Source organism: Hordeum vulgare, chromosome 7H, assembly GCF_904849725.1.
Source record: "Hordeum vulgare subsp. vulgare chromosome 7H, MorexV3_pseudomolecules_assembly, whole genome shotgun sequence".
Lineage (NCBI taxonomy): Eukaryota > Viridiplantae > Streptophyta > Magnoliopsida > Poales > Poaceae > Hordeum > Hordeum vulgare.
The window spans coordinates 70004323-70020201 of record NC_058524.1 but is presented as its reverse complement, the minus strand read 5'-3'; the positions used below and the strand labels follow the sequence as shown (position 1 = coordinate 70020201).

At 44.6% G+C, this 15879-nt stretch overlaps 1 protein-coding gene across 2 annotated transcripts; it reads left to right on the top strand.

Moving 5' to 3' along the window:
* The first annotated feature begins 44 nt into the window (after positions 1–44).
* Positions 45–7666, top strand: LOC123407219 (protein FIP1-like). Of its 2 annotated transcripts, XM_045100297.1 has the most exons (14): positions 45–273; positions 2043–2130; positions 2374–2482; positions 2558–2607; positions 2959–3025; positions 3540–3612; positions 4221–4276; positions 4703–4799; positions 5400–5481; positions 5903–5965; positions 6125–6184; positions 6749–6841; positions 6989–7051; positions 7140–7666. In XM_045100297.1, exons 1-14 carry the CDS (start codon positions 218–220, stop codon positions 7275–7277), a joined length of 1095 nt encoding a protein of 364 aa, XP_044956232.1. In that variant the 5' UTR covers positions 45–217; the 3' UTR covers positions 7278–7666. The 2 variants fall into 2 exon arrangements, with proteins under 2 accessions (XP_044956232.1, XP_044956233.1); XM_045100298.1 differs by lacking the exon at positions 45–273 and having other exon boundaries at positions 2072–2130; positions 2378–2482.
* The last annotated feature ends 8213 nt before the right edge of the window (positions 7667–15879 follow it).

The following is a 15879-nucleotide window of genomic DNA, read 5'->3' as shown; positions in this document are numbered from 1 at the left end:
CGGCTCCGCGGTGGAGAGGGGCCCACCACGCCTCTCGCCGTCTTGCCTTGCGTTGTCTTCCTCGGCGGCGCTGCGCCCGCAGAAACGCTGGACTCCGCACTGGTCTGGTGTGGTCTGGGCGGCCGCTCGCCGGGCGATCGTCTACCCGGTCTGACTCCGAAGGGCGCCACGCTGACGGCTCCAGCCGCGGCGTCGGCGGGCGCAGGCGGCGGAGGAGATGGCGCACGAGCGGCGGGGCGCGGCGGCCGCGCACGACGCTGCAGGGGAAGCACTGTGAGTCGCCGCAGCCCTGCTGGCTCGACTACAGCTAGACGCTCGCTCTAATTGTGCTTGCGGCGGAGGAATTCCATGAGATCCGCCCCCCGTAGTCGCGCCATGGTGCTTGTAGGACATGCCAGATCCCTGATCTGATCTGGTAGCCCCTCTTCGAGGGTGGAATCATGCCATCATTTGCTGAGAAGTCGTGGACAACCAACCCGCCTGTATGCCTCTGCTGCATGTTTTGCATATGGTTCCCGAAGCTATTTGTGAATTTGGGCAGTTCGGTTGGGGGAGGAGCTAAGGGCAGTCCGTATGTGAAATGCCGTGTCATCATTTGGGCACAAGCTTTTGTACTGCCTTTCCAGTAGGACTATCTACTGTGGTTCTAGTCCAGAAATTAAATGCATCTAGTAGATATTATTGTTTTATTCTACCGTAATTTTTGATTGCTTGTGTGCAAATCACAAACTGTTGGAGTTTGGGACAAGGCATTGTACCTATATGTAGATGCAGTTTTCGTCTCTTTTTCTTCATTAATTGCCTTTCACCTCGTCTTCAGTCCTATATGGCATAGTTTAGAACTTTAGATGTTGTGGAGAATCAAGACTGCCCTAAGATTGGCATGGCATTGTGAGTTAGTTGCCCCTTCGGTGCAGAGTTTGATTGGTTTAGCTATTTCATGACCCATTAGTGTGTGAGGGAGCCACCAGGTGCATGTGCGTGTAGCAGTTCTGAGTTTAAGGTGGTCAACCACCTTGATCGCCTATGTGGTTATTGTGATGATGCATGATATATGATTTGTTTTTGTGTAAGTACATGAATCTATGGTGGTATCTTGTCTAAATCTAATAAGTAAACAAATAGCAGCAGTTTTAGAGTTTCAGTCTGCGTCTTTCTTTTGTTGAGAAACACAGACACTTTGCATCGATGATAGAAAAGAACGCCCTATGAACAGGACTTAGATAAGCACACCCCACAGCACACTCACGCAATCACTAAAAAAGATGAGCTGTTGCATGAAAAACAGCATACCGCGTAAAGGAGCTTCTTGAGGAAAAGAAACTGTAAATGATCTAAATATAAGTTCACCTATATTGGTTATAAATTTGAAATTATGTGTTATTGGTGCCCATTTACGTTAACATTTCACCAAGAGAAGCAAGTTTGTAGTGATTTAGTGAACAAAAAGATCATAGTCTCTATCATGTAGTTTTACTTTTACCTTTCAGGTTTGATGATTGCATTTATCACACAGGGCTCTGCAGTGGTCCTGGTTTTTCTGTGATTTGTTGTTTTCCATCCACAACAGTTATGCAATGCAATGACAGTGCTGTCATCTTTCATACAGACTTATTTTCCATCATAGTTTAGTGTTCTCTCTTTCGTTGACGTTAACCTTGGTTTTCCTTATACTTAGTACATTTCATAGTGCAATTGCAATGAACATACGCCTCACGATATTTTTCCTGAATGTGGTCATGTTTCACAAAAATTCTTCCAATCATGTCTTACTTTTTTTATTACAGTCTTTTGCTTTGTCAAGCTACAGCAGCAGGATTTATGTTTTTTCCACTTTTGTATGTGTTTGCTTTGTCTGCTTTTTACGTACGCAACTATGCCACTATATCAGGGGTGCCTAGTTTTCTGAATACAAACATCACTAGTACGAGGATAAGCATAAATAGCAACACCAAGTATTATATGATATGCACTTAATTCATTTCTTCTTATGTTGATCTGTTGTAGCAATCTGATTTCCTCCTTTCCTACCATTTCTCCAGATTTGTTGATGTAGTACATGAAGCCCCTCTATCTGGTCAGCGGCAGCCTCGAAGCATAGTTGGTGGCACTCTGTACTGTATCTTATTGGCAAGTGAATATTTGCTAGGTTTCCATTATTTTATTAATAGTTGTAGACCATGTTATCTTTTCTTATTTTGCTGGAGAGACCTTTGAAACATGTTTTTTTACTTCATCTTACTTTGTGTTTAGCCAGGAGAATATATGTATCTTATGTTTGCTAGTCCCTTTCACTCCTTTAATTGTGCTGTTGTTTTTCCGTTCTCCCTTGCAGTTTCTGGCAGTTGTGATTAACTTCTTCTTCTTCTCTAGGCAGGTTATGCTGGTGTTGTCATAGCAGCTCCATGGATATTTGTTCTTATACCAGACATGATCCTTCCGTTGCTATGCAGCTGCAATGTTCTGCTTCTAATTATTACAGGTTCTTGTTTAATTTACTGGTTATCTATACTGGTAGATTTTCTATGGAGTAACCTCTAACAGAAATTTGCTGCAGGTATATTCCAACAATATTGGGTCCATCAGGTCACAAAAGTGCGACTACAGGTACGTCACAAAAGAAAAGAAAGAGAAGGTTCTTATGAATTATGTGTCAGCGCAAATAGAGGATTTACACACTACTATTGCCGACGATGTGTAATTTGAAAAATAAAAAGGCTATCAACCATCAGTTTGTAGCCATGAACCATTCACTGTTACGGTTTGCTCCGAGTAAAGTCTGTTCAACAACCTTTGTTTTTAAGTCGTGGCTAAATGTTAACATATTAGCTCTGTAATGTTTACTTGCTGACACAGTGCTTGAACTTTATAATTCCTTGGATCTAATTTTATGTTAATTGGGATCTTTTATTGGTAGTGTTATCATACCATTTACCAAGCTTCATCTTATAAATGCAGGGCTACTATGATTTAAGCCAAAAACTGAAGCGCATTGCTCGAGTTCCATTTGCCGCTATTGCTTGCGGTAAGTATTAGCTAACCAATGTGTGCTATGGAGTATCTGCTGTGTTCTAATGCTAGCAACTACTTCCTCCGTAAACTAATATAAGAGCATTTAGAACACTACTTTAGTAATCTAAACACTCTTATATTAGTTTACAGAGGGAGTACCATTTATTTCCTTAAACCTTCAAGGAGAATTATTGTACTAAGAAACTGTTATCCTTCTGATCTGCATTGTATTATTTGCATTTGTAGTGAATATGTTGGTACCTGGGTTGTTTTTACCTCAGCCTGGACATTATGTGGTAGAATCTATACTGGTTTGGCTGTTATTATGTTTCTGCACCTGCTGATTTGGTAACACATTCATGCTATTTGCCGGTACCCTTAGATAGAACTATACCCACGACACTTATTTTGGAATGGAGGGAGTATAATTTTTACGTTTTACATTAATTATTTGGAGTAAAAACAACATGTTTGATCTCTTTATGCAACTATAGTGACGAATTATTTTGTCAAAAATATGGTTGCAGGTACTGCCCTAATGCTCTTAATTCTAGCTTGGCAACCTCAAGTAGAAGTATTTTCAATTTCACTTTTGCTCAGGTATGGTTCTTCTGTTGAGTATAAGCTTTCCTTAAGTTAACCTTCTCGTTAACATAAAAGACTAAGATGACCATAAGCTGCATTCTGTAAATCAAAGCATTATTGTTATCTTTAGGATGAAAATGTAAGGAATGTCTTTGCATAGTTTATGCCATTTTGAGGTGGAGTTCTCTTATACTGATATCATGGCATGTGAAGCTCTTGGGTTATTCAGGAAGTTCAAGCTATATTATAGGAGCGTGTAGGGTATAGTGAATATGCTTATAATTCTTTGGTGCACCTGGTCTTAGGTGCATACTGAACTTTAGTTTTAGATTACTATCATCACTCTGGTAGAGTAAAAATTATTAGGTAGGCAAACTACACATGGTATTGTTTATTTTGTTAAATCTTGTGCACTGCCCTCAGCAACCTCAAAGCCAAGTAAATTTCTGGAACTTATGATACATACTGATGTATTATGTCTCTCCGCCTTTAATGAAATTTCAGTACGCATATGGTAAATTGGTTTCTTATTTAGCGGGATAATGTGGCTGTTCTGCTTTGGTTCTAAAGAGATATGAAACACTCCTATGTGATTTTTAATGCTATCACTTTCTAATATGCAGGATCGCACTAGTTGTTGAAGTGATATCCGCTGGATGTTTCATGAGCTTATACATAGGTGGATTCTGTTGTGTATTTTATCTATTTTATTCTTGTGTATGTTGCAGCCAGCATAAATTACTAGTCATTTTTCGGTAATTTTTCGGGCTTGACTTCCTTTAACTGTTTCTAGCCATATAGGGTTGGAAAGTTCATTAACCATCTTCCTAGATTTTTAATTCCTGTCTACAATTAACTTTGTTTTTCCTTGAATCATACTAGTAGACAGTGGATCAAGAAACATGCAATAAGCCTTACTTACCAGATAGTAATTCTGCATATTTGTTCATTAATCATTAATTACATGGTGATTCCACATGTTGTCTCATTAGTTATTACGGTTTCTCCGACTTTTGTTCGGTCGATAGCTTGCAATTATTTCCTGCAAGCAATTAGATGACATTTTGTAAGATTATGTCTGTATTTTGTAAATTTTGGTATGCAGGGCACATCCATAAATACAACTCTTTGAATGAGCAGCCTGACATTCTACGGCCACTTTATTCTGCACTGCAACCATCTAGTTCGTTGGAAGAGATAAGGTACGATATATTTGTTGCTTCATTAATAATCACATGGACTTAATAAGGTACTCCCTCCGTTCCAAAATATAAGACCTTTTAGAGATTTCACTAGAAGACTACATACGGAACAAAATAAGTGAATGTACACTCTAAAATATGTCTATATACATCCGTATGTAGTTTATAGTACAATATCTAAAAGGTCTTATATTTAGGAACGGAGGGAGTACAATATACTATCACATGGACTTGATATGGTTTACCTAATTATGCTGGCAAATACTAACTGCGTATGCAAATGCTTTTCCTTTTTAGTAAAAACATATATGTTTTAATATCTAAAAATTGCTTCATACAAGTATACTCCTATCTTTGCATGTACAACTGTCTGTTCTTTCACTGAGTACCACCAGACCCAATTATTGTGTGTTTGCTTTTATGATAATGTAGGGTATAGTCTCGTAGAGAAGAGGAGCTTTGTGGTAATGTTTTGAATATAAAAAATTAGAAACCAATGCCATTTTGAAAGCGTGTAGCCATCAGTGAACTTTCTTCATGAAATCATTTAACATTCCTGTCATTTGAGCTTTTTGGGTTGATATAATAATATATTTGCAGGTACTATGATTCTCGTCTGTCTGATCAACAAATGGCACTGCTCCAGTACCAGAGGGAGAATATTCATTATCTGAGTGAAGAGGTACTTGGAATAATTCTGTTTTTTTTCATGTACTTGATTAGCAACTGCATTTACTGGCCATGTTTATTTTCCTTGATTATGTTATTATCACATAATAGTACTGTAGTAGATACGATAATATCATTAAAGACAAAGATTTTCAACTGTTGTCCTTACAATATACATGTGTTGTCATTAAGACTGTTACTCATTTGGCATCATTGATCACCCCTTTTTTCTTTCTAGATACTGGCTGGGCACAGCACACCGTTGCAGAAAGTGGTTAATGGCATGTGTCGTAATAAGTTTTGACATTTTGTACGTGGTGTCATTACAAAGTAGAATAGTCAATGCATTACACACAACGAACAAATTCTAATTTATGCTAGTATTAGAATAGTGGTGTTGCGCTGATTGATTAATGTTTTTTTTTCTACGTCAGGTGCTTAGGTTGCAGGAAAGCTTAAGTAAGTACCATAGAAGTGTTGCTGCAAGCACTCCTCAGGTTCATATTAAATCTACCGCCAAACCTTTCCCTCCCATCTTAATGCTTAAGCAGACTAAAAACTGTGTAATGTTAATTATTTGTAAATCAACCTGCTTAATGTTGGATGAATCAGTGCACCATGATTTAGTTTTTATCTTTCTCATCATATTTCGCCAGGTTGATCTTACTCATCTTTTGGCATCTCGTGATCAAGAACTTCGTGCACTATCTGCTGAGGTAATTACTCTCGGTCAACCAGATATTGCTCACTACGCATACGGCAGAAGTGGCATCAACACCTAAAAATATTTGGTGTGTTTGAAGTACCTTTTCTACATCACTTTATTTTCGTAACTGTGAAGTGCCCCCTCCGTTCCTAAATGGTCTTTTTAGAGATTTTACTACGGACTACATACGGAGCAAAATGAGCGAATCCACTCTCTAAAGTATGCCTATATACATCCGTATGTAGTCTGTGGTGAAATCTCTAAAAAGACTTATATTTAGGAACGGAGGGAGTAGCAGTTATTTCTGAACTAAGTAAATGGTGAGGCTGGTTGTTGAGTGTCAGTGTGTTCGACCACTTGTGTCAGACCAATCTGTAGGATATACTTGGTGGATAATTTGCTCTTTCTGCCTCTGTTCATACTCTAAATGTTACCCAGACTTCGACTTGGATAAGTACAGTGCTGGGCGAACAAGAATACTCGAGCTATTCTTCGTTAGCTTAAGGATATGTAGATCATACTTTTCTGTTAAATACTCCATCATGGACTAATATTTTGCTCATCTATCATTTAGATGAATCAAGTGCATTCAGAGCTTCGTCTTGCTCGTGGTTTGATTGCTGAGAAGGACTCAGAGATCCAGCACATTCGTGGGAACAACAATCAAGTATGTTACTGTTCTGTTTTGTGTGTCTGTCTGCAAATTTTCTGGTAGTCGTGTAATAGTTCTGAGTCAGTTCTGGCAAAATGTTTATGATTCATTGTAAGAGGAAGCAAAGCATTATTTGTTGATGGTGAACATGTTAAAATGCAGTATGTCGAAGAAAACGAGAGACTACGAGCTATCCTTGGTGAATGGAGCACTCGAGCAGCAAAGGTAATCATGAATGAATATGATAGAACCTGATGTTGGTTTTACAGAAGCATTTCGCTATCATCACCTCGTTCACGTGTGTACTTGACAGCTTGAGCGAGCGCTTGAGGCCGAGAGGGTGTCCAACATGGAACTGCAGAAGAACCGCACAAAGCTCAGACGTCAATCAACCAGGGAGAAAATACATGACATTCCTCAATCAGAGAATTCCTCCATAGGTGTGCCTTAGCTTATGTCCCCGGATTGGGTCTATCAATTGAAACATTATGCCGAGGCAGGTAACTAGGAGAAGATTGCGGCATCGTGTGAAGATTTGAACGTCCAAAGAAGTGAAGATCAGTACACGGTTGTACGTTGATGTACAGTACCAAATGAGAGATTAGATTCTGTTACAAAAAGAGAGTAAGAATGTCTGTTTGTTAGCTGTAAATGAGCACATGTAAATATGTAATGCAGCAATTTGAAGTACTCCATGAAACATGAAATCTTGCTCAGTCCTGTTAGAAAAAGAGTTTGCACAAGCGTATATCGACTCTCACTAGTCGCTACGTACCTGTAAGATTTCATAAAACAATATGTTTATTTGAGGGCCTCGCAAAAAAGGCACATGTGGATCTATAATAGATGTACTATTATAGAAGAACTGCACTGGCACTGTCTTTGTTTGCGCGGCTCAGGGATAAAAGCATTTATGAACAATCTATAAGACAACAATTTAGGAACGGAGGGAGTATATAGGAGTAATAAAAGGAAGCACGGAATTCGCTGCCATGTTTCCATAGAAAGTAAAAGGCACATGAAGTCTTCAAAAAGGAAAATCTTCTGAATATTACAAGGATTTTATTTGAGGCGTGGAGAAGAGAGCAGAAAAATCATGTAGAGACTGACTGGAGGTTCGAAACATTGCCGATGAGCTATTTCCTCGCCCCTTCCAAACGGCGCCATGGTCATATTTTTCGTCTGCATATAGGAATTCAAATCCTCTTGATTTCATACGGTTTTCCTTATGTCCAAAAAAGAGGCTTTGCTAGTGTTGTTAGTACTGCCATCTCCACCACCTCATTTCTACGCACTTGTGCGTGCGCCCAGCTGCACGTACGTACATAGGGACACTGCACGGGAGATGAGATGAGATGGGCTATCTGGTTCGGCGATAATCAAGTCAAATCGTCAAGTAGGACGCGGCCAGCTTTTGGAGATTTGCCTGGTATTATTGCCGGCACGTCTAAAGGAGACGACATAGGGATAGGGGCATAGGCATAGTATATAGCCATAGCAAGTCGACAGTGGGAATGTAGGATGGTCCCGTATGATGGTCGACCACAGAAGCTCCCGTACCGACGTGATTAAGAGCATCCCCGACCGTTCGGGCTCCTATGAACGTGAAATAGCGTTGCGGGCGCATCGGTGGAAAAGTCGGCATGGGGACTCGGGTTCCCAGCCATCCCCAAGGTCATTCCTTAACCGGCGATTTCGGTCCATTTTCGATGCAAATTGACCTACTTTTAACGTAAATTAACCCATTTTTGACTAAAATAAAATTAATTTTGACTCACGATACAAATTGAACAGATCTTTTATTCTTTTTTATCGCATAGTTCATCACAAAACTCAATACAAATAAAAAATAGTTCAACAAATAAAAACTCATAATTCATCACAGATTGAGCTAGGCGTTGCCCTTGAGCCTTCATAGACGCTCCACCAAATTGTCGTGCACTTGTTGATGCACATGTGGATCTCGGGTCTTCTGACGCATGTTGAAGAAGGCAGTCCAGGTTACCGATAGCTGGTGATCAACTTGGGCAAGAGGACCTTGCCTGTAATATGGTTCAGTGTCAAACACTCGCTCTTTCTGCTCGCTCTCAATGACCATGGCATGTTGTACAAGATGACACAGCAAGTCATGACTTCCCACATTTGATCTTTCGACCAGGTCTGAGTGGGGTACCGGAAAACAACAAATTGAGATTGGAGCACACTCAATGCCCGCTCGACATCCTTCATACAAGCTTCTTGACGCTTGGTAAAGTAGGAGTTTTTGCCTCCTCGCGCAGGATTTGAGATAGTCTTCACAAATATGGATCAACTCAGATAGATGCCATCTGCTAGGTAGTATTTCTTGTTGTAGTGGTGCTCACCGACCTCGTAGTTAACCGGAGGAGCATGGCCTTCAAAAAGCTTGACAAAGACATTCGAGCAATGCAGTACGTTGATGTCATTGTGAGTTCTTGGCATACCAAAGAAGGAGTGCCAAATCTAGAGGTTATGTGTAACCACTGCAAATCATCTTGCTGCATTCTGTGCTAGGATCTGAGCAGTGTCTTCGGCATTGGATGATCGCAAGTATTGAGGTCCAAACACTGCCACCACTGCACTGCAGAACTTGTACAAACACTCAATGATGGTGGACTCGGCTATGCAACCATAGTCTTTTAAAATATCACCGGGAGCTCCGTATGCAAGCATCCTCATAGCTGTCGTGCACTTCTGGAGTGAGGTGAATCCAAGTGTGCCGGTGCAATCCTTTTTGCACATGAAGTAGTTGTCGAACTCCCTGATGGAATTCACAATGTCGATGAAGAGTTTCCGGCTCATCCGATAACGGCTTTGAAATACTCTGTCGTCGTGCAGAGGCGCGCCGGCGAAGTAGTTGGTGTGGAGGGGCGAGGACCATGAGGTGTTGTTCATTCTGTGCGTCGGCATCGGCTTCCTCATCCATTAACGCCGCGAACGCCTCCTCGTCGTCGGAGTCCATCGATGTCGAGGCAAATCGTCGAGCACCTGGCTGGCGTGGCAGACGCACAACCACGTGCGTGGCCGGAGCACCAAAAAAACTCGCCAAGAAGCAGGGGGCGAAGCCGCGACGAACCCTCCCTTTGTCGCCGAGGAGATGGCCTTTGTAGCGGCGGTAGGTAGGTGGACGGCGCCGGGGTCGACACGACGGCGAAAGGTGTAGTGCGCGAGGGGGGCGAATCTGGAGGTGAAAAATCGTTTTTTGCCTGACATTGACGGCCCACACATCGTTTTCCCTTCCGCCGGAGCCCTCCAAACGCCCCTAGCGCCGGGTTCGGCCTGAGATCGCCGGGTTTAAAATGGGGTCCAACCGGCAAAAATCAACGTCCTGAGGACATGACTAGGACGATTTTTTTAGGATCGACAATAAAATACGCACTGGAAGAGTCTGTTAAGGACGCGGCTGAAGATATCTAGCATGTGTTCTTCGACACCGCTATGCTGACGAGCTACCATCATCTACTGGGAAATGTGTTATAGGTTGGGCAGATCGGCAGAGCATGTTCGGCCGTATGAATATGATGGTCGATCGTCGACCACACGAACTCCTGCCTATGCCGACATTCTCGACGTCTCTCCGTCGATACCCGATGGTGCCGAGACGAACTTTCTACGGGGAAATGTATGTATGCACGTACTGTGGGTTGGGCAGAGCCCCGTTTATAGGTACTGTGCTCGTTGTCCTAGGGTTGGGCAGAGCCGGGCCGGTTTCTTTCTTTACCTCTCCCGTCAGAGCAAAGATTGGCACGTACGCACATGAGTGCATGTACCTTCATCCAAGTGTGCTGGCAACCACGTTCTTCGGTAGGGTTGACGACGACAAGATTATATGCATTTTTTTAAAGAAGAATAAATTAATATCTTAAAGATACCAATTGCATTTAAATTTTATACCTATAAAATGTTACAAAGACATTCAGAATGCACACGACCAAATTAGAAAATAAAAAAGAAAGGTTTGGTCACAACGGCCGACTTCTTCTCAACAGCAACACACATACAATCACCTAATACGACACCTAGAAGACATAAAAAGCCTTTACAAGCAACGTCTTAAAAGGAAACAATATACAAGCGTCATCGTTGTCCGATCTAAGATCTTAGGTTTTCATTTTAAAAAAGTCCGCGCTTTTAAAATAATTTTTTCAGGAAGGCAATCGCCACACACAACCAATGAAGATCGGATCTTAGGCTTTCATCCTGAAAGTCACGACTCCACACCCCGAAGAGTACCACCAAAAATAAAATCCATCAGTGTTCCTGCCCCCACTTATCACCAGTGCTCCTAAGAGTTATCTGACACCTGACTATTCCCACTTATCACTACTGCTCCTAAGAATTATCTGACACATGACTGACTCCGTCGCCACCAAGGTCATTGCCTTTCTATGGATAGTGCCCACTCCGGAGCGATTAATCCACCAAATGTTTTTGAAGTTGTCCAAATGCCATAAAGATGTGTCAAAGCCCACAAGATGAAGCTTGTTGGTCACAAAACGCAGAGCCGGATAGTAAACACACACTTGAAAGTGTATTCAACCGTTGAAGCCCATATTATTGTAATTGTAAATTAGGAAACATATGTAAGGGCATCTCCAACATCGACTCTCAAAGCGAACACCGCATCCGTCCACGGACAGGAAAGGACCAGTACGTAGACACAAATGGGGGTGCCGACCATCCAATTATAACTGCATACATTTCAAGGCGGATCCGAACGAATCAAACAAAATTTATACAAACCTAATGATTTCCATATAAATCAAACAAAAATATTTACATTTCCGACATATTTCAACTAAACTATAGCGAATTAGGCTATGCTATTCCAAACTAGTCTATTGTCGGGCGTGGCGGAGCCTCATTCCCATGATATGTCTTCCTCATGTACGCTAGCAAGCTCATCGGACCGCCATGAGCCTTGAAGGGACATGCTTCAACGGAAGGGGAATAATAGCCTCTGCTTCCGTGAAGCACAGATTAGGGACGGAGGAAGACGGTCACCGTGGCATACGCCCCGCCAAGCGGGCAAGACATCGGTTGTGTAGGTCGGCTAGGCGATAGAGGTGGCCTTCCTCGGACCCAAGTTGAGGTGGTCTCTCATGGTCTACTTTTCCTCGATGTTGGCGGCGGTGACGGGCGTGGCTGACGTGGAGTTAGCGACGTTGTCGTCGGCCCCGTCGTGTCGACCTCCATGAACATGGCTCTTGTCTTCGCCTGTCGGACGTGTTGTCGTTATCGCACAGGTCTGATTTGTCGGGAGACAATTAATGTTGGCCAGCCTAGACAGGTGAGGATGGTATGGCGATGACGGAGGCTTAGACGTCGGATCCGAAGAGCTTGCCAGCAAACAAGATTGTATCGTGTTAGCTCGTCGGGCCACCAAGCCGGCTGCAATGCCAACGATTTTCTTCTTCTGATCGGACGAGAGGTTTTCCGAGAGGGCTTTGGAAATCCACGAGGGTATGGTGCAATGAGGAGATGGAGGGTAGAGGTGTGGTCGTGTAGTTCTTGCCCGACGTCTGGCCACACTTTAATAGGGGGTGATAGTCGTGTGGCGGTTGGGGCGCCGAAGTAGGTTCATTGACACACACACATTGGTTTAGTGAAGGTAGACGGATAGGTGAATGTTGTTTCAATGCGGAGAGAATGTGTGCGCAACGGTCGATGCTCTCGGTCATTGCATCGCTCGAATGTCGGCACGAGTGAGTGATCGCATCTGCTTTGGATCGGCGAGGGGTTTTGGGTGGATCAAAGTTATCACATGCTTGCATCCAAACACGCGTAAAGCCTCCAGTTTGCTATCAGTTTGTCAAAATAAAATCATGTGAACCATTTTCACAAATAAAATAGATTCATGTTTAGATGACAAAACAAGGATGTCTTAAAAGAGTGGAGCACAAGCGGGGGTGACACGAAAGCTCGATGTCTTTAAGAGCATCTATAGCCGCAACTTGTAAATCCGGTCCTTCAAACGTTCGCGGACACAGACTAGCCATACCTCAAATAATGCATTCTACAACTGGTCACCTCAAATTAGAAACTTCAAATCCATATTATTACATTCAATGTAAGTCTAACACAAGCGGAGCTCGTCCAGCTACATCGTGCCCATATCCGGCGGTCGGCTGCGCCCCTCGTAGTGTCAGTATGGTCGTCGACGAGGTAGAGTAGGACATAGGACACTAGTCGGCTCACGGAGTCGAACTCCCGTCGTCTCCCATGCCCCACTCTTCCTCGTCGGAGCCCGTGACTCGGACGGTGCCGGTGGACGTCAGGTCGATGACGGATCCTTTCTGGGAGGAGACGATGTTGACCACGATGCGGTTGCACCGCCCGCACGTGTGCATTATATGGGGCGCTGGAGAGTGCGACTCCGCCTCTCCAACGTCCACCGTCGCGAGGGCCTTCGCCGCCTCCTGCACCCGCTGCCTCGCACGACGGGCACGCCACATCATGTTAGCGTCCGAGGACGCCCAAGGCGCGTCCTCGACGCGCCAACAGAGGGGTTGCGCGTCCGCCACAACGTTCGAAGGCCAGACAGACTGCACCACCTCCGATGAGGCAATGACGTCGGATCTAGGCACTGGCTGTGCCGACCCAATGGATTCTCGACCCTATGATTCGGAGTGCTGCCGAAGGGTGTCCGCCTTCTGAGAACGGCAGGGCGCAAGCCGGACATCCATCTCCTCCTCGGGGCCGCGTGGGACGTGCTCGTGGTCGACGGATCTGGAGATGGAAGACTCGGATCCGTTGCCCGCCATATCAGAGAAGGACCGAGATCGTCGAAGGTGAGCTTGGATGACGGACGAGAGTGAAATGAAGTGGTTAGAGTTTTGTGTAACGAGTGAATGGAGACGGATATACATAGGGTCGATACGGGCCAGGCGTGTCCGAACGCGCTCGGGCTTCTCCATATCCGTCTCATATTTAGGCGGGATATGAAAGGTGCCGATCCGTCTCGTTTAAAAAATCCATGTAGATTGATTTTTTATAACTATCGGATGGTTTGTGTGGGCGTTAATCATATGTACGACACGAGCTTACATGTGCAGATGAAGCCAACCATAATTGTCCGCTTGTGTGTGTATCTAACAAACCTCCGTGGATACCCAAGTGCTCCTTCTGACCCCGGCGGTCACGATGCATGACACGGACGAAACGAAGTCCGTGTAAAGAAACACCCACCCAGACCCAATCATCGACGACACCGAAGAACACCCGGAAAACGTGCGGCACATGCACGCACGGCTCGGCTCGGCTCGGAAGCTTCCGCCGTCGCTCTCCTGCCGCCCGCACGGCTCGGACGGACCCATCGTAGGTTGCGTCCCGTCTCGTCCCGTGCCACCGCCGCGCGTGGAGGCGGGGTCTCGGCGTCGAGGGTCAAGGTGCGGGCGGTCAAAACGGAGGAGCCGGCACACGACACGAGGGGCGTTTCTCGGTGGGACCGATAGCGGAGCAGGTGTGGGGGCGCGCGTGCGGCACCCAGGTTGACTGCTGCTGTTTCTGCGTGCGTCCGAGGCGGCTCCTGCTCGTGCTCGTTGGGTCGATTGTGTCCGTCTCTCTGTCCGGAGATTTTGCATCGCCCTCGCACGGTGGTTTTGGCAGGTAGTTTTGACAGGGTCTGTCCAGGCACATCTATATGTGTCCTAAATATTTATACACTTCTAAATGACTCAATCAACATATAAAAAAAATCAAATACTCGTTCGAATCTTCATGTAAAATTAATGATATATTATTTAAGTGTGCAATACTTCAAGCACATCTATACGTGCCTTAGCAAACACGGATGATGAAACGATTGCTTCAAACCGGACCCGTGCCCGCTCAAAACGTCTAGACAGGTTGTCCGATCAGTGTCCGGACACAAAAAACACCATTCAACTAGCATCCTCATAATTGGTTCAAACATGCAAACTGTCCAGCATTCCTTATGTCTGATTCAAATCTGAGGCGGATATGAGGAAGCTCGAACGCGCCCGGGCTTGCCCGACACATCGGACTAACGCATGGGGCCCATGCGGGGACGTGAAGAGACCAATGGTTTGACGGGCGCCTCCTCCTCCGTGCGTTGCGTGAGGCTACTTTAGTGTGCCGCCCGAGGGAGGAAGCTAGTTATTTAAGTGAGAAGGCGAAAACAGAACCCTAGCTCATTCCATTTCGCCCCATTTCTCCTCTTCGTCACCAACACTTCCACCCCCTTCTACCTTTTGTGATGTCGAGGCGTTGGATCCTCGTCGTTTCGTCGTCGAGCTTTCTACGATTCGCCGTCAAGCTTTCTTTGGATTCGTCATCAAGCTTCCTTTGAATTTGTCGGAGCTGGAGGAGGAGGAGGAAGAGCGGGTGGAGGAGGATGAGGAGCCGGAGCGAGAGCCCATAAAGGAGGAGGAGGTGGCGAAGCCAAAGGAAGTGAAGGAGGATGCGGGCTTCGCCATGGCTGACGCTGAGGCGAAGTACGAAGACACCCCAGCAATGGAAATGACGGAGCAGAGCGCCATCCTTGAGTCCGTACAGGACAAGGCCTACATTGAGGCTAACCGGCAAGAATAAGCGACGGCGGAGGAGTTGTTCGCTGAACACGAAGGCTGAGGAGGTGGTCGGAGCTTCCACAATCGCATGAGCTTTTGCACTTGCTCGTCTCGCTGTCGCCGGGAACGGAGACCATCAAGATCTTCAACAATGAGTTGTTTTATCTATGTAAGAGCATCTCCAACAGCCGCGCTTCGCGCCGCGTCCAAAAAATGTGTTTGTCACGCGCGCTTCGTTTGGTTTAGCGCGGGGATAGGCGCTGGCTCCAGCAGCCGCGTTAAAAAGCAACGCAGCGCGCGCACAACATTTTACAACTATAGATAGATTGCAAAATCGGTAAAATAAATAGATTGCATAAAATAAAAAACGATACAAAGTTATTTTATATCGGTGAAACTAGATAAATAGTTCGAAAACATAGATAAAAGTACGGTGCAAGTAGATAGATAGTTCGAAAACATAGAAACTACTCCCAGTCGCTCCAGTTATCACCATCATCATCG

Excerpts from the sequence above, each read along its gene's own strand:
- LOC123407219 (XM_045100297.1), top strand. The coding sequence starts at position 218 with ATGGCGCACGAGCGGCGGGGCGCGGCGGCCGCGCACGACGCTGCAGGG. Across the intron at positions 5,482-5,902 it reads TTCATTATCTGAGTGAAGAG|GTGCTTAGGTTGCAGGAAAG; the intron begins GTACTTGGAATA and ends TTTCTACGTCAG. Across the intron at positions 7,052-7,139 it reads GGAGCACTCGAGCAGCAAAG|CTTGAGCGAGCGCTTGAGGC; the intron begins GTAATCATGAAT and ends TGTACTTGACAG.